The 25,929-nt window shown below is 63.2% G+C and overlaps 2 protein-coding genes across 2 annotated transcripts; both read right to left on the reverse strand.

Moving 5' to 3' along the window:
- Positions 1-561: 561 nt before the first annotated feature.
- Positions 562-2,223, reverse strand: APRT (adenine phosphoribosyltransferase). Its single transcript, XM_012737122.3, has 5 exons — positions 2,051-2,223; positions 1,873-1,979; positions 1,636-1,769; positions 1,318-1,396; positions 562-1,192 (listed from the first exon to the last, which is right to left on the reverse strand). Exons 1-5 carry the CDS (start codon positions 2,128-2,130, stop codon positions 1,050-1,052), a joined length of 543 nt encoding a protein of 180 aa, XP_012592576.1. The 5' UTR covers positions 2,131-2,223; the 3' UTR covers positions 562-1,049.
- Positions 2,224-3,104: 881 nt separating this feature from the next.
- On the reverse strand, positions 3,105-25,796 carry GALNS (galactosamine (N-acetyl)-6-sulfatase). The gene is made up of 14 exons (XM_020282709.2): positions 25,558-25,796; positions 19,248-19,371; positions 18,632-18,706; positions 17,845-17,947; positions 14,397-14,540; positions 13,732-13,798; positions 13,500-13,627; positions 13,020-13,159; positions 11,654-11,757; positions 9,585-9,721; positions 8,419-8,521; positions 6,695-6,816; positions 6,410-6,527; positions 3,105-3,904 (listed from the first exon to the last, which is right to left on the reverse strand). The coding sequence occupies exons 1-14, from the start codon at positions 25,675-25,677 to the stop codon at positions 3,818-3,820; spliced, it is 1,572 nt and encodes a 523-aa protein (XP_020138298.2). The 5' UTR covers positions 25,678-25,796; the 3' UTR covers positions 3,105-3,817.
- Between the last annotated feature and the right edge of the window lie 133 nt (positions 25,797-25,929).

The raw sequence follows: 25,929 nt of genomic DNA on the forward strand, positions 1-25,929 counted from the left end.
AGCCTAGCTCATGGCAACCTCCAATTCCTGGGCTCAAGTGGTCCTCCTGCCTCAATCTCCCGAGTAGCTGGGACTACAAGCATGTGCCACCATGCCCGGCTAATTTTTTTGTATATGTTTTTAGTTGTCCAGCTAATTTCTATTTTTTTTTTTTAGTAGAGACGGGGTCTTGCTCTTGCTGGTCTCAAACTCCTGACCTTGAGCAATCCTCCCACCTCAGCCTCCCAGAGTGCTAGGATTATAGGTGTGAGCCACCGCGCCCTGCTGACTAAGAGAATTAAGTTGTGTATAAGCCATTAAATTTGTGGCAACTGAAAACCAACGCAGGTAACACTTGCTGCCTCATGGCTGTGACTCTGGTGCACAGACCCCCAACGACCTGCATGGCCTGTTCCCACCTGAGTGGAGGTTACGGCCCTGTGAGGTGAGAACCGCCGTGAGTGCTACGCACCCCCCTGCCCAGTCCAGGTACTGCCGCCACCCACTGCACACAGAAGGCGGAGTCACTGGCTTGCGGTCCCAGGGCTCCTGCCCTGGGCAACAGGAAGACAGGAGATAACGTGTGAGGCAGAGATGTTTACTCATGTTCTCTTGCCAGAGTTTTTTTTGTTTTTTTGAGACACAGTCTCACTTTGTTGTCCAGGCTAGAGTGCCGTGGCGTCAGCCTAGCTCACAGCAACCACAAACTCCTGGGCTCAAGTCCAGCTTCAGCCTCCCGAGTAGCTGAGATGACAGAGATGTGCCACCATGCCCAGCTTATTTTTTGTTTTTAGTAGAGACGGGGTCTCGCTCTTGCTCAGGCTGGTCTTGAACTCCTGACCTTGGGCAATCCTCCCAGAGTGGGAGGATTATGGGTATGAGCCAGCACGCCCAGCTTCTTGCTGACTGCCGAGGTTTTTAACTGGACACAGGTAGCACACGGGGCTGTGCTCCAGGCTTTGGCACTTCCAGGAGGGGCCCAGGGCGTCACTGGCCAGCCAGTGGCCGTGGTGCCCAGCAAAGGTCACTTCGGTGGCCCCAGGCTGAAGAGGAACTGGGAGGCCACGTGGTCACTCGTACTGCAGGAGGGAGAAGAAGGGCACTGTCCCCAGCTTCTCGCGGCCTCGCAGGGAGGTCAGCTCCAACAGGCTCACGCACTCCAGCACCTCGGCCTGCAGCTGGCCCAGCAGGTCACAGGCAGCTCGCATGGTTCCTGCGGGAGGACGGGGGAGGCCCCCGGGCTCTAGCTGGGCTGCAGAGACCCCACCCCACGTGGCGGGGCACCTTCCCTCCCCCCAGCACTGGGAGCCTCAGCTGTGGGCTGGGCGGGACTCTTACCCCCAGTGGCCAGCAGGTCGTCCACGACCACCACCTTCTGCCCGGGCTCCAGGGCGTCTCTCTGGATCTCCAGCTCAGCCTGCGGACAAGAAGCAGGTGTGTGGCCCTCAGACTCACACGTTGAAGGGACAGGAGGCAGGTGTGGGGCCCTAAGACTCACACAGAGGGGCCGGGCTCGTGTGCAGAGCCTGGGTGCTGACGAGTGACCACCACCGCCTGCGCCAACCGCATCTCGCCCTCTCCCGGCCGTGCGCCTCAGCCCCCCGGGTTCCACCTCCAGGAGCTGCCTGGGAACGCAGGGACGGGCCCGCCGCTCACCTTCCCGTACTCCAGCGAGTACGAGGCGCTCACGGTGGGGCCCGGCAGCTTCCCGCGCTTGCGGATGAGCACGAAGCCCAGGCCCAGCTCCTGCGCCAGGCTCGGCCCGAACAGGAAGCCTCGCGAGTCCAGGCCTGTGGGAGAGCAGAGGACGCGTGGCCGCGACGACACGGGCCCGGGGGGTCGCCGAGCGGTCCGGGGGGCACGGCCCCGCCGCCCCGTCCCGCCCTCGCTCACCGGCCACGTAGTCGAAGCGGCCGCCGTGCGCCGCGCGCAGGTGCCGCGCCAGGAGGCGGATGGAGGCGCGGAAGGCGGCGGGGTCCTTCAGCAGCGGCGACACGTCCCTGCGCGGGACAGGGCGGTGAGCGCGCCGCGTGCAGGGCAGGGGCGGGGCAGGTAAGGGCCGCGCTCGTACCTGAACAGCACGCCCGGCGCGGGGAAGTCGGGGAAGCTGCGGATCCGCTCCGCCACCAGCTGCAGCTCGGCGTCCGCCATGGCCGCGTGCGACGCGCCGGGGACGTGGGTGTGAATGCGCGGGTCGGGGCGGACGACCGCAGGAAGGACCGGGGGCGGGGTGCCCTCAGGAAGGGGCGGGGCCGAGCGCCTACACGGGCGGGGGCGGGGCGTCGGCGGGGCCGAGCGTGTGCGCTGTCGGGGGCGGGGCGCCCTCAGGAAGGGGCGGGGCCGAGCGCCTACACGGGCCGGGGGCGGGGCGTCCTCAGGAAGGGGCGGGGCCGAGCGCCTACACGGGCCAGGGGCGGGGCGTCGGCGGGGCCGAGCGTGTGCGCTGTCGGGGGCGGGGCGTCCTCAGGAAGGGGCGGGGCCGAGCGCCTACAGGGGCCGGGGGCGGGCGTCCGCGGGGCCGAACGTGTGCGCTGTCGGGGGCGGGGCGTTCGCAGGAAGGGGCGGGGCCGAGGCCCTACACGGGCTGGGGGCGGGGCGTCCGCGGGAGGAGGCGGGGCCGAGCGCCTACACGGGCCAGGGGCGGGGCGTCCGCGGGAAGGGGCTGGGCCGAGCGCTTGCGCAGACCGGGCGCGGTGCTGTGCGGGGAAGGGGCGGGGCGGGCAGGTAGGAGCGTCCACGGGGATGGGGCCCGGGGCCTGCCACCAGGAAGTATTACCATATTTCCTCAAATTCTAGGTGCCCCGATTTTAAGGCGCGCTGGGAGTCCCTGCACCGCTGAACACACATGTCCCTCGCTCAGGGACTGGGAACCCGACAGAGGCGTGAATCGTGGCGCCTTTCTCCTTGGGGGCTGCGTGGTCGCATCTGGCCTGCCCAGGCCCAGGCCCGTTGGGGTCTTACCTGGGGCTTGATGGAGGCTGGAGCAGGGACACGGGCGTTGGGGCAGGGTTAGTCCTAGTCCGACCCCAAGTCTTGGCTGCCCAGCCGCCCCACAGGCCCAGTCCCCCAAGGAACAACTTCCTCAAAGCACAATCTCGCTTTTTAAAAAACTGAGACAACAGAGCTGGGCGCCCCATTCCTTTATTCCGAGGCCCTTTTCCTCATGACGCCCCAGCCCGACCGACCATCGCGCAGTCCACCCTGGGCGCTGGGGCCTCACGGACGGAGACTCGCTCCAAGCAGGGCTGGAGGTGCTGGAGCCCGTCTCCAGCTCTCCAGGAACAGCGAGGGGCTGTCCTCACGTCTGGACACACCTGGTGCTGTGGCAGCAGTGACACGAGCTGTCCCCACCAGCAGGGAGCGCATGGGCCGTGTCTCAGTTGTCAGGAGGCCTTTCCCGCCCCCACACCCTCCTGTCACAGCCCCGTCTCCGAGAAGCAGGAAGAAGGGGACCCTGGAATGTGTGGGGTGGGTGGTGCTGGGGGCAGGGGTGGCCCCTGCCAGCACTAACAGGTCAGCACAGGATGGGCACTGTCGCCTTCAACACCAGGGCCCTGAGTCCTACCCCCAGGGCCTGGGCTGGAGCGCTGCACCGTGCACAAGGCCAGCCAGCTGGGGAGACACGAGACCGCGGGCGGAGGCCTGGGGCTGTGGGTTGGGGCGGTGGGGCCAGGGCAGGCGTCGCTGTGCAGGTCCCGCTGCTGGCCACAGTGCCTTCTGGCGCAGGCAGGGACCAGGGCCCTTGGGGCTTTTGCAACTCGGAGCCCCGAGGCCAGAGCCTGCCTGCCTGCCCCCAGGCACCTGCAGGGCCAACTGCAGATCCCTGGTCCAAGCAGACCTAGTGGGGCCAAGAGCACTTCTCCGGGGCAGACTCCGGGGGTGTCAGACACTTGCCCAACTTCTCACAGCCTGGGGGCGCCCAGTTCTAGGGAATGAGAATCGAGGACAGGAACATGCAGTTACTCCGAGCACTTCCAGACGCTTGCCCTGCTCAGCCAGCTGCAGCGAGGAGACAGCGTCTGCATCTACCTCGTCACCGGGAGTCTCGGGAACTCGGGGGGGGGGGGTGTAGTGGGGTGTGTGTGTGTGTGTGTGTGTGTGTGCGAGTTTTCCTGTGTGGCCCCACTGGGCCCTGAGGAGGCTGGGGCTGGCCAGGGCCAGCGGAAGGATCAGGGTGTGGGTGGCCACGGCGGGAACATGTCACAGCTGCCCTCGTCCCAGCCACGTGTCCAAGTGGAGGAAACCACTCAGGGACCTCTGCACACCCAGCTGTGCTAGGTAAGGGCTGGCTGCCAGTGTTCCAGACGGCCTCGAGCTCCGTCTGGGCTTCCCAGGGAAGAGCAGTTGCAGCCCTGCGTGGGGCCCGCACCTGCTTGGCGTGAGCAGGTTTTTCCTGGCATCTGCGAGGGAGACTCGTGCCCCAAGGGAGCCCCAGGTGGCTGGGGCCACTTCCTTGGGACAGACCTCAGATTCTGGTGTCAGTGAATCAGAGGGTTCTGACACTCCTGCCCTGCACGGTGTGGGGCACATGGTGTGAGCAGCCCCGCCCTGTGGCCTCACAGGCCTGGCTGCCAGCTTGGGTGGCCACCTGAGCAGGGCCCAGTTTGGATGAGGAAGCTGCTCCCAGCCTTAAGGGACAGCAGAGAAGGTGGCAGGGCGTGTGGGTGACACTGAATAGGACCACCCCCTGGAATTCTTGAAGGCTGCTCAGTGTTTGGTGGCAGCAGTGGGACAGGTGGCCGTGGCTCGGGGGCTGGGACAGGCCATGTGGGGACTGAGTCTTGTCTCAGATACCCAGAGGGGTCCCACTGAGCCCTCACCTCACTGGTCTGGACATTCGGGGGAGCAGAGCTGAGTGCAGGGTCCTGGGGAGAGGGCGGGGGGGCGGGGAGAGGACAGGGACCTTTGCCGCACACGCGTGTAAGTCTGGGTGACTCCTGGTGGTAGAGTCTGGGCCCGACCCCTAGAGTGTCTCAGTGGCTCATTGGGCTTCAGAGCATGGGGTGCAGCAGATCGCGGCAGTTCCCCTACCGCCCAGGAGATGGCAGCACGAGCTGTATGCCAGTCCCTAAGCCGACCGTCACCTCCATGGCTGGGCAGCAGCAGCCGCCACCTGGAGATGAGGTACTCGGGGAGCAGCCGCGCCCGGATATGGGCACAGGGTCCTCCACCTGGGGACGGGGTTGTGCTTGGGGAGCAGAACAGGCCCTGCCAGGGCCGCGGGTGCCCGGGAGACCTCGGTGGTCCCGAGACAGGAACCTGCGCTCCCCCCAGGAGTGCAGAGGCCAGAACGCCAGCTGCCCAGTGTCCCTCCGAGGGAAGGGCCCAACGTCTTCCGTGGTGAGACCGGGCAGGCAGGCGCCAGCGTGGGGACAGCAACCAGGCGCCCAGCTGAGGTGGCCCGGCCCTGCCCTGCCCAGCCCTAAATGGCGTCCACAGGGCCGGCTGTCGCTGAGACCTTGGACAAAGCCATTGCCCTCAGTGGTCCTCACTGCTCGGAGAAACTCTGTGACGCCCCGTGCAGCGTCTCCCCTGGCTGCGCGACGGGCACTCCCCGTGCTCATGGCAACCGCCTTCCCTGCGGCCGCGCTCACTTCCACGCCTGCCGGGGAGCTGCCGTGTCCCCAACACCGGCTGCTCAGAGCAGGCAGTGACAGGCGCCAGTGGCTCCCGCAGCTGTAGTCTGGTCTGTCTCCGACCCTGCCCCTGGGACGGGATGCTAAGCCACGGAAAGAGCCCACGTTTGCCTGTCTGCAGGTGGCCGAGACGATGGCGTTCCCAGAGCAGCCCCGAGTGCCGACGCCAGCACCCAGGGGCCGTGGGAGGCCGGGCCTGTGTGCGTGGAGCCAGGTGAGCAGGGCGAGGGCTGGAGGCTGGGTGCAGCTGTGTCAGCCGCGCTCCGAGGGCATGCTCAGAGATGCCCTGGAGGCGTGTCCCCGTCCGGAGCCTGTCCCTGTGCTGGGAAGTGGCTGCCGGTGGCCACTGCACACCCAGGAGGCAGAGTGGGACCGAGCCGGGGAGGCCCTGGGGCCGCCACCACCCACAGGCGAGCACCACACACCTGCTCGGCACCCACCTCCAGTGGGTCAGAGCCTGGGGGTGCAGGAGCCATCGTGGGGCTCCGACGCCGGCAGGGAGATGCAACCCCATGTGTGGGCCACGGGTCAGGGTGCCCGGACCCTCAGATCCCTGTTTCGACCCTCCCTGGCTCCTCAGGGTGGAGGACAGGGACACGGACAGGACAGACACTGCGGCTGCACCTGTCGTGGGACCTGGGCCCCTGTGGTGTCCTCTGGGCCTTGGGTGATGCTTGGGGCTCTGGGCTGCAGCCCGAGTCGGCCGCGCCTCAAGGATGCGGGTAGTGCTCGGGGACAGAAGCCCAGCGTGGTGGCCGCAGCCTTGACTCGGCCCCCGAGGACGAGCCACTCACCATGACGGCCTGATCGCACACGTTGAGCTGGGGCTGCCCGGGGACCAGGGCCTCCTGGTGCTGCTGGACGACCGGGCTGATCCTGCTGAGCACGTCCAGGTACTCGATGCTGTCAAAGCTGGTAGGGGGGGGAGACCGAGAGCGCCCGGTCACACGGCTGTCGCCGCTGGGGTGCCCTGGGCTGGCAGTGCAGGAGGGGCGTTGGGGCCGGGCCTGGAAAGGCCTAGGGACGAGCTGGTCATGAGGGGCATGGCCTGCCCCTCAATCCCCGCGACCCTGACTCACTGGAGCGGAAACCTCTCCCCGGGGTCCCGGCCTAGGTGGAAGATGAGGGGCAGCTCCGTGTGCTCCTCCTGGGTGTGTGTCGTCACCCCGGAGACGTTCTGGCCGGGACAGAAGTCCACTCCCTGCAGGGAGGAGGGAGGGAAGGTGAGTGAAGCCCCGGGGACCCCAGAGCCAGCCCTGAGAGGTGTCCACCGTGCCGGGCGCCAGGCGCTTCGGAAACAATCAAGTGCACCAGGGCAGGGAGGTCTCGGCCGCCTGGTGGGGCGGAGCCTCCCCACAGTCCGCAGCCCCCCAAGCTGCCCGTCACCTCGAGATTTATGAGCCTCTCTCCTTGGTGGGGCAGGTAAACGTCTTTAAAATATTTTAGCAAATCGCACATCTTGACCCTGCTAGTTTCGCAGAGGGAAGTGCTGTCTGCCGCGGGGAGAGGTGAGGACAGCACCATCCCTGGAAGGATCTGGCAGGTGAGGGGACGCCAAGTCCTGAAGCCCCCCGGGAACCACGAGGACAGGAGCCAACAAGGGACCCAAGTATCCGCCAACCGGCTCGAGCAGTGGCGAGAGCTTAAAAGTAACCACAGTTGGAGGACGAGCAAAGTCACACCTAATGGGTACGACGCACATGGCCTGGGGGATGGGCACACTTGTAACTTTGACTCAAACTGTCCAAAAACGATTTCTGTTACCAAAACGTCTGTACCCCCATAATACTCTGACATAAAACAAAAATTGTAAAGAAAATAAAAATAACCGTGACCAACAGTCAAGAAAACAGAGGAGAAGAGCAGGAAGGTGGGTGACATGCTAATCTCCTTTCCCGGCCCGAGCAGGTGGCCAGCACCGCCTCGCCATGCCGCGTGGCACAGTGCCAGTGCTCGGTGCCCTCCGGGGACTCTGACGCCCAGTGACGGTGTGCTGGGGGGTCACGTGAGGCCTGAGCTCTGTCCCAGGCTGCCCCGTGTCCCACACATCTCGGGGGACAGCTGTCCACTTACCTGCCCTGAGCCATGGACTCCTGAGTCATGGCTGCAGAGGAGGGGCAGTGCTCTGAGTGGCTCAGGGCAGCCAGCGGTGGGCAGCAAAGTGGGCCAAAGTGGGTGACCTTTTGGCCCTGGACAGTGGACCATCTGGGGAACAGCGTGAGCTGGGCGGCAGGGACACCACCACCACTCAGGGTGGAGCAGCCAGCGGGGAGGACGCAAGTCCAGACATGACCCAGACCACAGTTTGGATGCAAATCAAATGAGCCACTTAATGAAGGTCCCACTAATGGGATTGGGGGGGGTGAGGCCCAGGCGCCCTGTGGAGCAGGTTAGGGGTGGGGGGCGTGGCAGCAGGACCGCTGGACCTCATGCAGGTGGCGTTGCCCCCTCTAGCCCTTGGGGGCACCAGGGGTTGGGAGGAGGAAGGACGCTGACGGCCCCAGGGGCCACAGCCTGTCACCTCCAGCCTGGTGGGACCATGTGACCTGGGCGGGTCCTGAAGGGCTCCTTCCCTAGGTCAGGGGGGCCTGAGGGGGTGGGGCCTCTGGAGGGCGTGTCCAGCCCCGGGCTGGCCCTGTCAACACACTCGGGGCACAGAGAGGCGCCTCCTGGTCCCCAGCCCTGGCCTGTGTCCCCATGAGGCGGCGGCAGAGCCCTGCCTGGTTCCCATCTGGGCCCCCCAGGATTCGGCTCCCCGTCTGTGCAGTGGGGCCCCCCCACGCCTGCGCCCCGAGCCCCGTACCCGTCTGAACTCCTCCCAGGAGTTGGTCCAAGTCCAGAAGTGAGCCTTGTACTGGCCGAGAGTGACTGCCATCAGGGTGTTGCCACGGTAATAGAATATCGGCCTGCGGGGGAGGGGAAGGAGGTGTAATGACTCGCTGGTCCACGTGGGGGACTCTGGGCTGCAGGTCTTGCCTGAGGTTTCGCCGGCTCCCGCCAGGCCCGTGCCAGGAGCAGATCACTTACATCGCGCGGAGGGTGGGCAGGCCCAGAGGGCGCCGGGGCCATGGGGTCTGGGCAGGCCTGTGGGACTCAGGGCGGCCGTGGGTGCCCGGATGGAGCAGGCACAGCCTCTGCCGGTCTTGGGCCGGTTTAGAGAGGACAAGTGGCAAATCCTCCCCCAGCCAGGGCCACATGCAGACAACACCCGCCCGCCCCGGCCCCCACCTCCTGCTTTGCTACGTGGCGTTTAGGATCCGTGCCCCTCAGAGCTGTCTGGGAAACGCGGTTTGTCTGAGCAGAGCCCTGGCTGGTCTCAGGTGGAAACAGATGGACTCTGGACACCAACAAGGCGGCACAAGGTGAGTGTCCGAGGGGCAGGGATTTGGGGGGTGGAGGCACGGGCAGTGGGGTGTCCTGTCCTCCCTGCCCCGGGTTGCATGATGCCCTTCTTTTTTTTTTTTTTTTTTTTTTTTTGAGACAGAGTCTTTCTCTGTTGCCCGGGCTAAAGGGAGTGCTGTCAGCCTCGCTCACAGCAACCTCAAACTCCTGGGCTCAGTGATCCTTCTGCCTCAGCCTCCCAGGTAGCTGGGACTACCCGCCATTAGCACCACCATGCCCGGCTAATTTTTTCCTATATATATTAGTTGGCCAATTAATTTTTTTCTATTTATGGTAGAGACGGGATCTCGCTCTTGCTCAAGTTAGTTTCGAACTCCTGACCTCGAGCAATCTGCCTGCCTCAGTCTCCCATAGAGCTAGGATAACAGGTGTGAGCCACCACGCCCGGCCTGTGACACCCTTCTGAGGAACAGGACAACCCCGTGGCCAGACAGCCCCAGCCCCTCCCCACGAGCAGGACACAGGGACCCCAGGCCACGAGCCCCCCCACCCCCCACTCCCTCTCAGCCCGTCCCGAGTGCCAGCCCTGCCATGTCCCGGCTGGGATGGGGCATCGTCCACACCAACCTGTCAGTCAGCCGGCCCTGCAGCATGGCGGGGAGCAGGTCGAGCCCGTCGATGGCCCTGTCACTGGGTGGCTTCAGGCCCGCGAGGGATAGGCTGGTGGTGAAGAGGTCCATGATGCTGCCCGGCTGGTAGCTCACCTGGAAAGGACGTGGCAGTGACCACGTGGGCGCTGGGTCCCCCCTGCCAGGGAGAGAGCACCCGCTGCACGCCCGGGTCTGCAGACGGCACACATACGCCCAGTGCACAGGGGGACTCCAGCCAGGCCCAGGCCCCAGGGCTTGGCCATACCCTCGCGCTCCGTGGCCCTCTCCTGCCGTGGCCAGAGTCTGGGACGGACGGAAGAAGAACCAGCACAGCCTCTCCCAGAGAGACACCAGCACACCTTTTTTTTTTGAGACAGATCCTCATTTCTGTTGCCTGGGCTAGAGTGCCATGGCATCAGCTTAGTTCACGGCAACCTCAAACTCCTGGGCTCAAGCGATCCTCCTGCCTCAGCCTCCCGAGTAGCTGGGACTACAGGCATGCACCACCATGCCTGGGTAATTTTTTTATATGTATACATATTTTAGTTGGCCAATTAATTTCTATTTTTTTTTAATAGAGACAGGGTCTCGCTCTTGCTCAGGCTGGTCTCGAACTCCTGACCTTGAGCGATCCACCTGCCTCGGCCTCCCAGAGTGCCGGGATCACAGGCGTGAGCCACCGCGCCCGGCCACCAGGACACCTCCTGAGGCCCACTCATCTGGGAACAGATGGCCAACGTCATTTAACACCTGACTCCTGAAAGCCACCGTGCGCTTTGCAAACCAGGTCGTGGGTGAAGATGAGAAAAGCCCCCCCACCACCCCCGGCCCCCAGCGAGACGTGGAGGCTGGACACGCCCACGCCACGTGGGGCAACCCCCGTGGGGCTGGCGGGAGGAGGTGGCCCTCCCGACGCGGCCCTGTGGATGGCGCGCTGACCGTCCCTGCCCACCCCTTGAGGGAGTCGCTCTCCTGGGGAGGGAAGACCAAGGAGGACGGTGACAGGATCGTCACAAGCTGGTCTGGGCGCCCCATTTGCCTGCAGGGGTCTGCACCAAGCGCCCCAGTCGCAGAAGCCCCCACAGGGTGGTTCTCGGCCGAGGGCGCTGCCCAGGGCTGCACGGCCGGCTGCGGGTGGCAGCGGGACACCCCTCCCTCACGTCCGCGGCAGCGCCACAGATAGACGTCAGTGCCACGGCCGGGCCGCTGTCCTCTGAGAGCGTGTCCACTGAACCCTGGCCCGAGAAGAGGTGTTACTATTTGGGGAAAGGAGAAAGATTCCCTTAGACGTGATCTTGTGACTGCCTTTCAGAAAAAAAAAAAGAAAGAAAATAAAAATTAGTTTAAAAGGTAAATAAAAACAAATAAAAAAAAAGATTTGGTGGCTAAATAAGTTTTAAAAAACTCAGCTTGGGCCGGGTGTGGTGGTTCAGGCCTGTAACCCTAGCACTCTGGGAGGCCAAGGCAGGAGTTCTAGACCAGCCTGTGCAAAAGCGAGACTCCATCTCTACCAAAAAAAGAAAAAATCAGCCAGGTGTGGTGGCGCATGCCTGTAGTCCCAGCTACTCGGGAGGCTGAGGCAGGAGGATCGCTTGAGCCCAGGAGTTGGAGGTTGCTGTGAGCGAGGCTGATGCCACGGCACTCTAGCTCGGGCAACAGAGTGAGACTCTGTCTCAAAAAGAAAACAAAAAACAAAAAAAACCCCCTCAGCTTGCTCTATGCCCCTTCGGGAAGTTCGTGGTACCCGCTAGCACACTGAAGGCCCTGACAAGTCCCGCAGGGAAGAAGCCACAGATGGGACCACAGCAGCCGGCACCCCTCACAGTAGTCACAACAGCCCGTGGGATGGCCCACGGGAGACGCTGTTCTGGAGCTGACGGGGCAGCACAGCGAGCTCCACGCGCCCCGGGAGGGCCAGGTTCCGAGGACAGCAGAGAGGGGCCGCGGTGCTTCCAGGCAGGGCCGCGTGAGTGGAGGAGTGGGCGGCGCGGGAGCCACAGGCCTGCACTGGGCCTCGCCGACACGTGAAGGCCGACCCCGACCTACCTGGGCCGCGGGGATGTGGCCCGGCCACCACGCGATCGCCGGCTCCCGCATCCCACCTTCGAACGTGGTCTGCTTCCCGCACAGAAAGGGGCCGTTGCTGCCAGCTGGGGGGGAAGTCGCAGCCCGTCAGCCCGTTGGCAGGGGACGCCACACGGCGCCCTCCACGGCACGGCGAGGCCCGGCCTCCTCCTGGGACCGGCCGGGGAGACCGGGCCAGGCCGGGAGCTCGCACTGCGCCAGCAAGGCCCGCGGGCCGGAGGACGGCTCTGCCAGGCTCGCGTCTGGGACGCTCTGGCTGTGAGGGCCGCCTCCAGAGAGCGGGGACGTCCTGCCCCAGGGAGGAGCAACTGCTTGGAAACGGGAAACCTGGCCGGCAACGCACAAGCTTCAGGCAAAGCCACAAAACCCACTCCTGGTGGGGGTGGGGCTCGAGCCTGTGTCCCCAGCACTGCAGGAGGCTGAGGCAGGAAGATCACTTGAGGCAGGAGTTGGAGGCTGCAGTGAGCTGTGTGTCCCCTGCAGCTTCTGCCCAGTGGACAGAGCGAGACCCTGCCTCTAACAACAAGAAGAAAACATACCCCAGTAACAGACTTTGCTGGGCTCTCGGATACTCATTGTCCTTTTTTTTTTTGAGACAGAGTCTCACTGTGTTGCCCCGGGCTAGAGTGAGTGCCGTGGTGTCAGCCTAGCTCACAGCAACCTCCAAATACTGGGCTCAGGCGATCCTCCTGCCTCAGCCTCCCGAGTAGCTGGGACTACAGGCACGCGCCACCGTGCCCGGCTAATTTTTTCAATATATTTTTAGTTGGCCAATTAATTTCTTTCTATTTTTAGTAGAGACGGGGTCTCGCTGTTGCTCAGGCTGGTTTTGAATTCCTGACCTCGGGCGATCCTCCCACCTCGGCCTCCCAGAGTGCTGGGATTACAGGTACGAGCCACCGCGCCCGGCCCACTGTCTCTTAAACGCTGACGTTCGCAGCATCCCGTGTGTCTGCGGCAGGGGCTTTAGCTAAACGCCGCCAGCCCTGCCCCTGCGTGATCTCACGGTGGGTGGGGACGGGCGCAGGGAGCTGTGTGAAGCCGGTGGACGCTGTCGCGGGCAGGCCCCAGCCCTGGTGACGGCACTCTGAGACGGGGCTGGACCCCGGGGGTGGGGTGTCCTACATCAGGGGACGGCTGCTGCAGATGAGCCACGGGGGAAAAGAAGTCTGGATTTTCCTGGCCGTGAAGAAGTGAGCACCCGACTGTCCCCCGGGAAGGGCTCACCCCTGCACGGGCAGACTCAGCCGGGCCCCAGCCGGCCCCAGTGTCCCGAGATGGAGCCTTTGTGGACGCCGACGCAGGAGGGGAAACTGAGGACACTCGCCTTGCTTGGGGGCGGACACGAGGGCGGCGCCGTTGTCGGAGGTGAAGAAGACGAAGGTGTCCTTGCGGAGGCCCAGGTCCCCCAGCAGGCGCAGGATCCTCCCCACGCTGTCGTCGATCTCCCGGACGGCGTCCCCGTACCTGGGGGAGGGCGGAGGGTGACTCGGGCGGCCCACGGCGCTCGCGAGACTCAAGGAGTGGGTCGAGTCGTCGTGACTTCACAGAGGCCCGATGGGACGGGCTGGCTTCCCAGAAGACGGGGGAAAAGCTCAAGTTCAAGTTCCCGGGGTTGGTCGGGGACAGGTCGGACCCGCGGTGCCGTCCACTCCTGCTCACCCTGGGCTGGCAGATGGTTTCAAAGAGGCCGAGGCATTCCGGTCTCTTTTTATGACTGGCAGTTCAGTGTCGCGTCCCTGGAGGTAACAAGCACAGCGGAGGCCCCCCCCACGCGTGGGCCACGTTCCTCTGACCGGGGACTCACCGCCCTCGCCGACTGGTGCCCAGGAAAGGCTTGGACGCGTAGACGGGCGCGTGCGTGGCGTCGATGGCCCAATAGAGAAAGAAGGGGCGGCGCCTGGCCTGCTGCGTCTTGATGAAGTCCAGGGCTTCCTGCGGAGAATGCGCACAGTCCTCCCGGCCCTGCAGGCTGGCCGACCTTCCCCATCCCCCTGCCCCGGGGAGCCGCGCTGCCGGACGCACGCGGGCGTCCTCACCTGCAAGTAGATCTGCGTGAGGTTGGCCTCCCCCGTCTTCAGGTTGATCGGAAACTCCTCGTAAAACCTGGAAGCGGCCGGACCCAGGCGTCTGAGTCCGGGCCCAGATTGCTCTCTTCTCCCCGATCGCAGGGGCCTCGCGGGACAGGAGGGCAGAGAGGCGCCATCCACCGGACAGGTCAAGCCACCCCTGTGCCCGGCCACTGAGGCCCAGGGCTGCGTCTCGGGCCGGGCCCCGTCACGGCGCCAGCCTTTGGGAGGACGGGGACCGGCTGGAGATGGCGTGGAGGGTGAGAAGGCGGGGGTGGGGTGGGAGTGGCAGCCGAGGGCGTGGGTGACAAGCCGGCCCCTCACCCACGTGCGCCCAGCGCCCGGAGCCCCCGACACCGAAGGCAAAGCCGTGCGCACCGCCTGGCTGGGCGGGGTCTTTCTCGGCCGTGACGTGTCTGATGGCCCCGTGGCCCTGGGACGGCTGGTGGTGGGCCCAGGTGGGGTATGACAGGCTCTGGGGCACCCGTGGGGAGCGGCCCCACGACGTCAGTGGGCGGGCGGCCAGGACTGCGCGTCCTGCTCCTCCCTGGGCAGCATCAGGGCAGAGGGCGGGGCCGGGCGGTACAGTCGGGGACGGGAGCGGTCGGGGACGGGATCGGGGGACGGGCTGTTACCTGCCGACCATCTCCCAGTCCCGGAACACAGGGATGTTGGGCCGGGCCTTGTTGTTGTAAGGGCCAAAGTGGCAGTTGGGGGACCCGAACCACTCGTCAAATCCGTGCTTCAGCGGGTGGAACTGGGGCCGGTGGCCCAGGTGCCTGGAGACAGGAGCCCAAGATGCTTCAGAGGCTGCGAACATGCCAAAGTTCGTCACGGGGTGCTCCACGAAACCCAGCAGACAGCCCCAGCGCCGGTGTGTGCTGGGCCGACACAGTGAGGTGCGGAAGGCCCCCCCAGAGCGCTGGGTCCACTCCCGGCCCAAGGAAGAGCGGCCCTGCTTTGGCCGGGTGCGCCTGGGCGAGGCTGAGCACATCCCACACTGAGGCACAGCTGGGGGCTGGGCTCCCGCCAGGTGGGGAGGCCCAGGGGCGCACGTTTTGGGAAACCTGCTGCCTGGAGGCTGCCTGGATCCAGACCACCTGGCTCCAGGTGCCGGGGGATCCGGGGCTGTGCCTCCCACACCGGCGCTCCCCTTGGGGCGCTCAGGACAGACTCGTCCCCAGGCAGGTCACGAGCTCTCCTCGCCTGGCAGAGGACAGTCGCTGCCAGCAGGGCTGTGGGGTGGACGTGGGGGCCTGCCCGCTGCTCCACATTCCCACGGCAGCAGTGGGGCTCAAAGGCATTAGAAGAGAACGTGGCAGTGCCCACAACAGTGGCAGCCGTGGACGCTTCCCAGAAACCGAGACTCACTGCCCGGAAGTAAGGGGGCCCTCGGAAGACACCTGGCACCTGCAGGCCTGGTGGAGCCCCCGCTGGACCCCCCCCTCTCCCAAGACTGGTGCTCCACCCCCACCTGCCCCTGACCCCCCCCACCCCTCCAGCCCACAGCAGCCCCCCCCCCCCCGAGGGCTGAGCATGAGGCGCTGCTGTCCCTGCTCCCTGCACAGCCCAATCTGGAAGGGATCCAGCTCCAGCTGCTCCGAGTCGCGCCGCCAGCAGAGCCAAGTGTCCCCACCCGGGTGGCTCTGCGCCTCTCGTGTGGCGGCCTGGGAACAGCCTTCGCAGCTGCAGCTTTCAAAGCCTATCCCTGGAGCCGCTGCACGTGGGTGGGCCCTGGCGGGGGGCAGAGAGAGGCCCCGCCTGCTGCTCAGGGACCCTGCATCAGGGTCACTGGGTGCTCACTGGGTCCCTGGGTGGAAGTCGAGGGGGGTTGCAGGAAGCCCCGGCTGACGAGAGGCCAGCAGGGAGCCCGGATGCCCGGCAGGCTCATGGGTCCAGGCCTTCGGGTCCCTGGTCACAGAGAGGAGGCCGGGTCTCAGGTGGCTGCCTCCTGGGACACACTCTGCCTGCCTGCCCGCTGGCTCTCGGAGTCCACACCCTGTCTTCTTGCTGACGGATGAGCGCACCTGCACCTCCTGCAACCTCCCGGCTCCTTCAACTGCCAGCCCCGGGCTGCACTTCCTCCCCGCGCCTCAAGGCTCTGACACCTCGTCCTCTCCGGACACCCGCTGGGCCAGTCACCACCGGCTACGCAGACGCGCCTGTGTGCCCACGTCCGCCAGCACAAAGGCCTTTGCTTAGGACAAACACTCGAGGTCCTGCTTGGACTGAGTGTCTGTGCAACCTGCTCGTCCCAAGGCACCTGTGGGTCTGAGTCCCACCGTGCACACCTGCCGTGTGGCCTCGGACAGGTGAGATCCATGTCTGTGGGGCTGGAGTCCGGGGATGGCAGGGCAGGCGGAGCCACCGATGACAACACCCCTACGGCCGTGAGGGGACCCGCCGAGGAGGCTCCGCGGAGCCTGTCCTGGCACCGGGCCCCAGGCCGGTATGCTGCCCACCGCGAGGCCCTGCGTTCAGGACGAGCCGCCTGTGCAGGGCCCACTGGGCCCCCGCTCCCCTCCTGTAATCGCCTCCCCCCTGCTGATGGGGGCCCTGGCGCCTCGGTGAGTGCCATGGCCGCGGCTCCTTGCCCAGCCCTGGCCACGCTGTGCACTGGAGTCTGCTGGGCCTGGGAAGAAGCCGCCATCCAGGTGTGGAGAGAGAGTGCCGGTCACCAGGAAGGCTTCCTCTAGCAGGTGCAGCCCCGACGCACTGGGGAGCCCCGGGGGTGGCGTCTGCGGTGGTTCCCCTGGGGTCCTCGGGCACTGGCTCAGAGACCCCGTGGGTGGCGAGGGCCCTACCCTCCGGGGACGAGGACTCCACGCCCGCCGTGCCCCCCAGCTCCGCTCCGCCGCACCCCTGGGGGCTCAGCTCGTAGGCCGGCTTCCCTCCCGTCTGCAGCGTGGCAGTGACGGTTTCCTCCTGGGCGCAGCAGATGCCATCACCACGACTGCCACCACCCGAGGAGCAGCTGTCCCTGCCGGGAGCTGACGGGCCGGGCCACAGGCAGCCAGGCTGGGAGCACAGAGGAGAGTCCCTGGGGCTTCCTGCAGGACGGGGCTCTCCGGTGACAGGCAGGGAGCTCAGACAGAACCGCCCATGTCGGACCTACGCAGACCCTCCTCGGCTGCAGTTGGGTGTTTTCGGGGTATGTAGCCACACGAGCTCTCTTTTTTCGAGACAGAGCCTTACTCTGTCGCCTGGGCTAGAGTGCCGTGGCGTCAGCCTAGCTCACAGCAGCCTCACACTCCTGGGCTCAAGCGATCCTCCTGCCTCAGCCTCCCGAGTAGCTGGGACTACAGGCATGCGCCACCGTACCCGGCTAATTTTTTCTATATGTTTTTAGCTGACCAATTAATTTCTTTCTATTTTTAGTAGAGACAGGGTCTCTCTCGCTCTTGCTCGGGCAGGTCTCGAACGCCTGACCTTGAGTGATCCTCCTGCCTCGGCCTCCCAGAGTGCTAGGATTATAGGCGTGAGCCACCCGCCCGGCATACATGAGTTCTTGAAGCTGTTGTGATTTGAACCCAGGACCCAAAACTGAGCGGCCGTTTCTCTGCTCCCTGGTTGCTTCGTCACAGAAGAAGATTTTTCTGCGGCAGGGGATGGGGGTTGTTGCAGGGGAGCTCTGCAGCCTGGTCCCTGACAGGTCCCTGACAGGCCCCGGGGCTGGGATGCAGGTTTAGAGCAGAGTTTTCACCCCCAGGCGGAAGCCCTGTGCTGGCTGACAAGGCGTCTCCCCCGGGAGGCACCTGTGTGTGCAGTCACCTGTGTGTGCAGTCACCTGGCTCCTTTCTGAAGCTGCGGCAGGCAGCAGCCGGGGAGCAGAGGCGGCTGTGGGGCCATGGGCTCACCGAGTCCAGCCCTGCCCACGGCTGCTGTCCCACCTGGCACGGGGCCTGGGCTCCCACCCGCCCTCGAGTACAGGAACACCTGAGACGTCGAAACGGACCCAGAATCCAAAGAGTTTCCGTTTCCCACCCAAGAAGCCGTCCTCGTTTGGAGACTTTGAGTGACAAGCCCGGTCACGGTGGCCCGAGTGGGCCGTGTGGACACCCGGCCGGCCGGCGGGGGACTCACCACTTGCCCACGATCTTGCTGGCGTAGCCGGCCTCCCTCAGCAGCTCGGGCAGGAGGAGTTCCGAGTCCGGGATGCCGCCCACGATCTCCTGCGGCGTGTAGGCTGGTGGAGCAGCGCGGCGTGAGCCCCCGGGAGCCCCGCACAGACGCCGTGCTGACCGGCGCTCTCGCGGGCCCTGCCCGCCATGGCTGGGGGGCAAAGCCGTGCTGGGGGCTGCCACTGTCCAGGCACCTCCCCAAAGTGGGCACCAACACCAGAGGTGGGCACGGGGCAGACTGCGTCCCCCTGACCTCTCCCCAGTACCGCCAGGCTGGTCAGCCGTGGTCTCCGGAATGCTCCGCGTGACCCTGCGGCCCTGCCCTGTGCCTCTCCATCCTCCCCACCCTCCTCTCTTCTAAGGCCACCTGCAACCCTGCCCCGTCTGTGGGACTGTCCCTGGGGAGCCCACCCAAGCGCCTCGCACACTGTTTCCAGAACATTCACTGCTGCTGTCCCCCTGGCCCGGCCTCCTCAGGGCCCCCTGTGGGGTCCAGCTGGCCCACAATGAGAGCCAGAGCTCCGGGAGGGAAGGGCGGCCACTCCTCGGGCCTCACCCTGGTCTCCACCCGCCTGGTGTGCGTTTTCTGGACGTGGGTGTTGCCGTCTTAAAGTCACACATGTGACAGGAATAAAGCACCTGACCCCGTGAACCCGGAGCCACAACACAGAACCAAGGCCGCCATGAAGACGGCTGACCCCCTCCCCACCCCGTGTCCCTGGAGGGCGGGGTGAGGGTGGGGCACCTACCGTTTCTGGCGTGGGCGTTGGTGGTGTAGAAGCCGTTGCGGATGGGCAGCCGTCCCGTGAGCAGAGCTGCCCGGGCTGCACGGAGGAGACAAAGACAGACCCAGTGGGAAGAGCGTTGGGTCAGACCCCACCCGGCTCCACAGGGCTGCCCTTGCGCATGAGCCCTGCTGGGGACGCTGCTGCATCCGGGGCGAGCGTCAGGCCCCAAGGGGCTGCCGTGGTTTCCCACCCCCCTGGCCCTGATCGCCCACTGTGCAGAGAGAGGCGTGGACCTTGTGTGCTGCAGCTCCGTGGTCTCCCTGAGGGCCCTGCCCTGCCCACCAGGCGCTGGGACACCCGCCGGATTGTGGGTCCCTGCCTTCCCAGCCAAGTGACTCTCCATGGGGGACAGGATGCCCCCGCCCCACAGGACCGAGACCCCTCCTCCCCCCACAGCTCTGCTCCTAGAGCCAGGTACAGCCACTCATCCCCGGGAGACACAGGCAGCACCTTTGACCTTGATGGTCAGGGTGGGACCCAGGGGGACAGGCCCCACCCCACCTGCCAGCCCCCCGGGGCACCTTGGGAGAGAGATATCTCCCCTCCCCGGTGGGCTGTGGGGCCCCCACTGACTTACACGGTGAGCACAGGGGGTTTGCAGAATAGAAGTTTGGGAACAGCATCCCTTCTGCGGCCATCCGGTCCAAATTCGGCGTCTCTCTGGAAGGTTCTCCATACACCCCCAGGTCGCCCCACCCCATCTGCGGGGAGGAACAAGGAGAAGTGGGTGAGCGCCTCTGGCTGGCAGCACTTCCGTCTTGGGGAGCCTCTGTGGGGGCCAACGGGAGCGAGTGTTGTGGACTGCAGGACCAGCCCCTTGTGCGCCCCAGCTGGGTTTGGATTAAACTCAGCAGTTCCTGCCAGGGCAGGGCCGAGCTGTGTGGCTTTCACCCCCACTTGGCAGAGCTGCCTTCCTGCCCACTGGGCACCGCCGCTTGGCATCTCAGAACATGCACCTGCTTCCAACACAAACACGCAAGCCCTCATCAGTCTGTCTGGCAAATTTAGATTTAGGAAACGCGCCAGGTGGGGCCTCGAAGGCCCATAGTCCCAGCTACTCGGGAGGCTGAGGCAGGAGGATCGCTGGAGCTCGGGAGTGGGAGGCTGCAGGGAGCCGTGACTGCACCACTGCTCTCCAGCCTGGGCAACAAGCAGAACCCTGTCTCAAAAAAGAAAAAAAAAAGGGGTCCGGTTCCCCCAAAAGCTAAGCCTAGAGTCACTATATGACCAACAACAGCCCTCCTGGGTACACACCCAAGAGAACCGAAACCTCCCGTCCATGCAGACCCTGTGTGAACATCACAGCAGCACATGTGCACGGTGACCGTCAGCTGCATCGTGGTCTATACGGACCATACCGGGTGGGACCTTTGTTTGGAAACAGGGTCTTTGTGGATGTAATGAGCTAAGATGAGGTCACCCTGGAGGAGGGAGGGCCCAAGTCCAATGTAACTGGTGTCCTCAGCAGCAGGAGACAGACACAGACACGCAGGGGACAGCTGTGTGCAGGTAGAGCCCAGAGTGACATGGCCGTGCACTGAGGAATGCCCTCGGTGCAAGGAGGACTTTCCCCAGAGCGTTCAGAGAGAGCCCGGTCCTGCCGACACCCGCATTTCTGTTGTTCCAGGCCACTCAGCCTGTGGTCAGGTGCTACGCCTCAGGACACGAATCCACGTGCCACGGGACACCACTCAGCCACAGAAAGGAACGGAGCCACGCATGCTACGACACCGGTGAACCTCAGAAACATGATGCCGGGTGACAGAGCCAGACAGGAAGGGCCACAGCGTGTAACTCCACTGCTATGACCTGATCCCAGATCAGCCTCTGCCCCGGCCCTGCCCCAGGTGGGACGAGGGGGAGTGGTCCTTTAACAGGTGTGACTGGCCGGGGAGTGGGCTTCTGGCCATGCACCAGGTGGTACGCTAGCTTGGGGGGACGCTCGTTTTCTGGAACTGCACCCCGTCTTGTGAATGGGCAGGCCCAGCACCCCGATGACTGGGCAGTGGCAGTGGGCAGGGCTCCAGGTGGGAATCTGAACAGGCTCCCCCTCCAGCTTCTGTGGCTCTTGCCCACCGGCGGCCCTGCCCCTTTCTGATAGCTGCACGGTGGGGCCCTTCAGGGCATCTCCTCCCTGCTTAGTCTGAGTGGATCCCCTGGGCCCTGGAGGCCTCCTCTCACCGGGCTGGGCCCAAGGTCCCCACTGGACAAGCCCAGAGTGCATAGCCCAGGGGCAGGAGCCAGGCCAGGCAGACAGGCGGGCTCTGGGTCTGCCGACTGTGGGGTGAGCCTGGGGGTGCCTGGGGCTATCTCCAGTTGCTGTGGGGCCAGAGGCTGGGTAAGGATGTGGCCTGCTCAGAGACAGCAGAGATGTGGGAGGGGAAACCCTGGGCCTTGCCTGTTGGAAGCCTGGGCCCCCCTGGTCCGACCAGCTAGGAGGGCCAGGGATTTTCCATTCTTGCTCATCACTAAGTTCATTTTTCTACCATTTGCATCAAAAAGTCCTAATACGAGCAGCACAATTCATGATCCCAAAGATGTGGAAACAACCCAAGTGCCCATCAATACATGAGTGGATTAATAATATGTTGTATACATATACCATGGAGTACTACTCAGGTATAAGAAACAACAAAGGGCTGGGCACAGTGGCTCATGCCTGTAATCCTAGCACTCTGGGAGGCCAAAGCAGGCAGACCTCTGGAGGTCAAGAGTTCAAAACCAGCCTGAGCAAGAGCGAGACCCCGTCTCTACTAAAAATAGAAACAAATTAATATGACAACTAAAAATATATATAAAAAATTAGCCGGGCATGGTGGCACATGCCAGTAGCCCCAGCTACTCGGGAGGCTGAGGCAGAAGGATTGCTTGAGCCCAGGAGTGTGAGGTTGCTGTGAGCTAGGCTGATGCCACGGCATGCTAGCCAGGGCAACAGAGTGACACTCTGTCTCAAAAAAAAAAAAAAAAAAAAAGAAAAGAAAAAGAAACAACGGTGATATAGCACGTCTTGTATTTTCCTGGATAGAGCTGGAACCCATTCTACTAAGAGAAGTATCCCAAGAATGGAAAAATAAGCACCACATGTACTCACCAGCAAATTGGTTTCACTGATCAACATTTAAATGCACATATAGGAATAATATTTATCAGGCGTAAGGCAGAGGGGAGGTGGAGGAGGAGACGGGTACATACACACATAATGAGTGTGATGCACACCATCTCGGGGATGGGTACACTTGAAGCTCTGGCTGGGGGGGGCAAGGGCAACATATGTATAACTAAACATTTGTACCCCTGTAACATGCAGAAATAATACAAAAAAAAAAAAAGGATACGGAAGAGGGATGGGGAACGCTGGGGTAGGGGTGAGGAGGGGAGTGAGTTGCTTGGACACCTAAGGAGGGTGCCCAGGCAGAGGAAGGAGCAGCGCAGATGCCCGGGGCCAGCGTGGCCCGAGGCGGGGGCAGTGAGAAGAGAGCGGTCAGAGATCGGATCAGAGAGCTAAGCTGTGCTGCAGACTGTGCGGGACCTTGCAGGTCACTGTAAGAACCTGGGCTTCTATTCTACGTGAGTGAATTCTACGTGTGAGCTTCTGGATACACCTGGAAGGTTGAGCAGGCTGTGAAATGAGAGGGGAAGATAGGAGTCCCGGCCTGACTCCGAGGATGTTGGCATGAGCAACTGGAAGGCTGGCAGCTGCCTTCTCCGTGGAGAGGAAGCTCAGGGAGCAGTAGGCGTGGCGTGTGGAGGAGACCAGAAGGTTGGTTTCAGACACGTTAAGTTTGAGTTGCTTATTAGACGAATCTTTACTTGTTTTGAATTCTCTATCTAATTTGGAGAGTCAGTAGTATTCCTTTTTCAATATCACAATCTAACAGGAACTAAGAACTTACACAAGGCTGGGCGCGGTGGCTCACGCCTGTAATCCTAGCACTCTGGGAGGCCAAAGCGGGAGGATTGCTTGAGCTCAGGAGTTGGAGACCAGCCTGAGCAAGAGCGAGACCCCCATCTCTATTATAAACAGAAAGAAATTAACCAAACAACTAAAAATAGAAAAAAATTAGCCAGGCATGGTGGCACGTGCCTGTAGTCCCACCTACTCGAGAGGCTGAGGCAGGGGGATCGCTTGAGCCCAGGAGTTTGAGGTTGGTGTGAGCTAGGCTGATGCCACGGCACTCTAGCCCAGGCAACAGAGTGAGACTCTGTCTCAAAAAAACAAAACAAAACAAAAAACAGAACAGACCAGCAGGAACTGAAACAGTGGAATGGGTGGGGAGGAGGGTTTTGAGTGTTTTTGTTTAAACAAGGGAGACAGAGTGACATCCCACAATCCATTTTCTTTCAGCAACTGGTAGTACTTTTGATTTAGTTTTCCACAACCAGCCCAGGGCCATTAGTACCAGTGTTGTAGCCCTTGGATTGAGGTAATTCTGAAGGAAAGCTTGGGGACTCTACTGGGAAACACTGCCCGCCCTGGGCCCTGAACGTTGCCGCATGTTCTTGCCCAGTGTTCCGGATTGCTAGGACGATCTGCCTCCTGATACCGAACCGCTTCTCTCGTTAGGCACAGAGGCAGTGAAGCCATCAAAGTGGAGAGAGACTGGCTTGCTGGTTGCTCGCTACAGTGTTTGCTGCTTGCTCAAGTCTCGGACCACCATCACCTGCACCCCCGTGTTATGTAGGGGCAAAGGAACTATGCAAATATGCAGATACCGTTTGCTGTGTTGTTAGTAATAAAGTCCTTTGTCTCCAGGGGGGAAAAAAAGTCCTAACCACAGGTTTGCTGACTAGGACAGAGGCCTCCTAGAGCTCTCTGGATTTTACTGCAAAAGGTCCCTCAACAGCCACAGAAGCACAACTCAGGGAGGAGCCCGCAGCCCAGGCCCCTGGGCCGCCCCAGCCCCAGGGCGCGTGGGGGCTTCCTGGTCAAACGCCCTCAAGCACACACAGTCGGCACAGGTCACGCTCCACCACTCAAACAAACCCCAGGATCTGAAACTGCACCGTCGCACAGAAACAGAAGGTGAGCCCCAGGTGTGAGTTTACACTTCCTAACAGCCGCACGGGAACAGTAAAATTAGGCGAAATGAAGGCTTTTTGTTTAACCCAATATATCCAAAATATTATCGTTTCAACAAGTCCTCAATGTAAAAAGCACATTCACGAACTGCCAGGAGGGGTCCTCACCCGCTTCCCGCGCCCGCCTGTCTGTCAAGGGGAGGGCTGGGAAGGGGCAGGAAGCGGCAGGAAGCGGCAGAGGGAGCCCTGGCTGCAGAGTCGGTGGAGAAACTGAGCTAGCTGCAGGAGGCACTGAAACTGCGACAAGACCGAATACTGAAACGGGAAGTAACTTTAACCACTTCTGTACGGCACTCGCTGGCCGCGAAACCTCGCCCACGGCCGGCGCTCACAGTCCGCAGGATAGTCTGTGCTGTGCGTTGACGATGAATCCGTTTTGCTCTTGTGTGATGAGGAAAGCTTTAAAGCACTGGAAGCTTGTTTCACTTTACAGGCAGCTTTACTCGTCATGTAAATCAGAATAGGTAACGCACACATATATGTTTTCATTGCGTTATTTTTAAATGTTCACAATTTTATTTTGACAAATGAAAAATTAGAAAAGTCCCATCACGGCTGCCAGCTACAGTCGCTGTGCGCGTTCATCTGTGGCTGTTGACTATGGCTGGTGCTCGTACTCAAGTGGTTAACACAGAACTGCTCATGCCTGAGTGGGCCCTGCCTCCGGGACAGGCGCTCCCAAGGCACTGGAGGGTCCGAGACGGGCAGCAGTCACTGGATAAATTGGTCAGACCACAAACAAGTCAGTCCAGCGTCATCAGCAGTCACCTCTGAGCATGTGACTCAAGGGGAAATCATGGACGGTGTCTACTATCTTTGCAGGCGTATCCGAATGTCGTTCATTTGTTTATACTAAAGAATCGTTAATTTTAATACTAAAAAGTTATTAAACGATACATCTTACATTCTTTTTCTCTTCCCAAGTCTTTGCAATCTGTGTATTTCACACGCATGTTGGCACCTCCCGACTCCAGCCAGTCAGGACTGCCCAACACCCACGTGGGGCTCGTGGCCACCGTGCCCGTCAGCACCGCCGTGGCCTACCGCCCCTGTCGAGGCGGCTGCTGCGCTGACAGGCACTGAGTGGCCATGATGGCCCTAACTGTCCCGTGCTCACAACAGCTGCAGGCACACAGCTGGACCCGTGGGACCCTCGTAGGGGAGGCAGTTGAGGCTGGAGGAGCTCAGGTGACTCCCTGCAGCTCAGGACCAGCGGGGTGTGGGCCAGGTGTGCCTGAGTCCCGGGCCTGCCTGGTGGGCTTGCTGGGTGATTTTGGTACAGCAAAAATGGCTGGACAGAGCACACTTAGGGACTCCTCAGGTGAGGGCCACAGGGATGAAGGGACAGTTCCAGGGCTCAGCCCTGTCACCAGCACCTGGCCCACCTCTCTGGGCCTCACACCTGGCCAACAGGTGACACTCCCACCCCCCAGTTCTTCCAAGCCTCAGAGCCCTGACCCTTTGGTCAGCGCCCAGGTGAGATGGGGCCTGGGGCCAAGGGGTGCAGGACGCCCAAGGCACAGGTGCGGGGTATCGGTCAGCTCTGCCCGTCCCCAGACCCAGGGGGCTCCCCCCGTTTCCTGTGGTGGCCACACCGGCAGCACCTCCCCAGTGGGGGCGGGAAAGGGACAGCGGAGCCGCGGAGCCCTCAGGGCACGGACACCGCCGCCCGCCTCTGGCCGCCCCACCTGCGGCCGGTGGGCAAGGACACCACCTGGGCGGCCCGCGCGCAGGGTCACCCTAGTGGCCGGGTCAGCGCCGGGTCACCCGCCCGGACCCCGCGCCCCTCCCCCCGCGCCCGCGCTCACGTCGTCCATGAGCAGCAGCAGGATGTTGGGGGGCTGTGGGGAGCTCGCGGCCCCCATCCCCAGGGCGCTCAGCACCACCAGCAGCAGCCGCCACCTCGTCGCTGCGGCAACCGCCACCATGGCAACCACGAGTGGGTCTGTGGAGCCGGGCCAGCCGGCTGACTGAACTACCCCACGGCAGGCGCGGCCAGCCCGGCCCGCTGTGGGGCGGGGCCTGGGAGGCCACGTGACAGGGAGGGGCCTGTGCTGACAGGGGAGGCGGGGCCTGGACCCGCTGAGTGACGGGGCGCGGAGCCTGCGTAGACATGAGAGGCGGGACCTAGGGGCAGGGCGGGGCCTGGCCCCGCTGAGTGACGGGGCGCAGAGCCTGCA

Source organism: Microcebus murinus, chromosome 20, assembly GCF_040939455.1.
Source record: "Microcebus murinus isolate Inina chromosome 20, M.murinus_Inina_mat1.0, whole genome shotgun sequence".
Lineage (NCBI taxonomy): Eukaryota > Metazoa > Chordata > Mammalia > Primates > Cheirogaleidae > Microcebus > Microcebus murinus.

Bases quoted from the DNA above. Each gene is read 5' to 3' on its own strand.
- APRT (XM_012737122.3), bottom strand. From the start codon at position 2,130: ATGGCGGACGCCGAGCTGCAGCTGGTGGCGGAGCGGATCCGCAGCTTC. The intron at 1,770-1,872 runs GTGAGCGAGGGC...GCTCTCCCACAG, and splicing joins CCGCTTCGACTACGTGGCCG to GCCTGGACTCGCGAGGCTTC. The intron at 1,397-1,635 runs GTGAGCGGCGGG...TCTTGTCCGCAG, and splicing joins ACTCGCTGGAGTACGGGAAG to GCTGAGCTGGAGATCCAGAG.
- GALNS (XM_020282709.2), bottom strand. From the start codon at position 25,677: ATGGTGGCGGTTGCCGCAGCGACGAGGTGGCGGCTGCTGCTGGTGGTG. The intron at 14,541-17,844 runs GTGAGTCCCCCG...TCCTGTCTCCAG, and splicing joins AGCAAGATCGTGGGCAAGTG to GCACCTGGGCCACCGGCCCC. The intron at 6,528-6,694 runs GTGAGTCAGGGT...CCCCCCTACCAG, and splicing joins GGGGAGAGGTTTCCGCTCCA to CTTTGACAGCATCGAGTACC.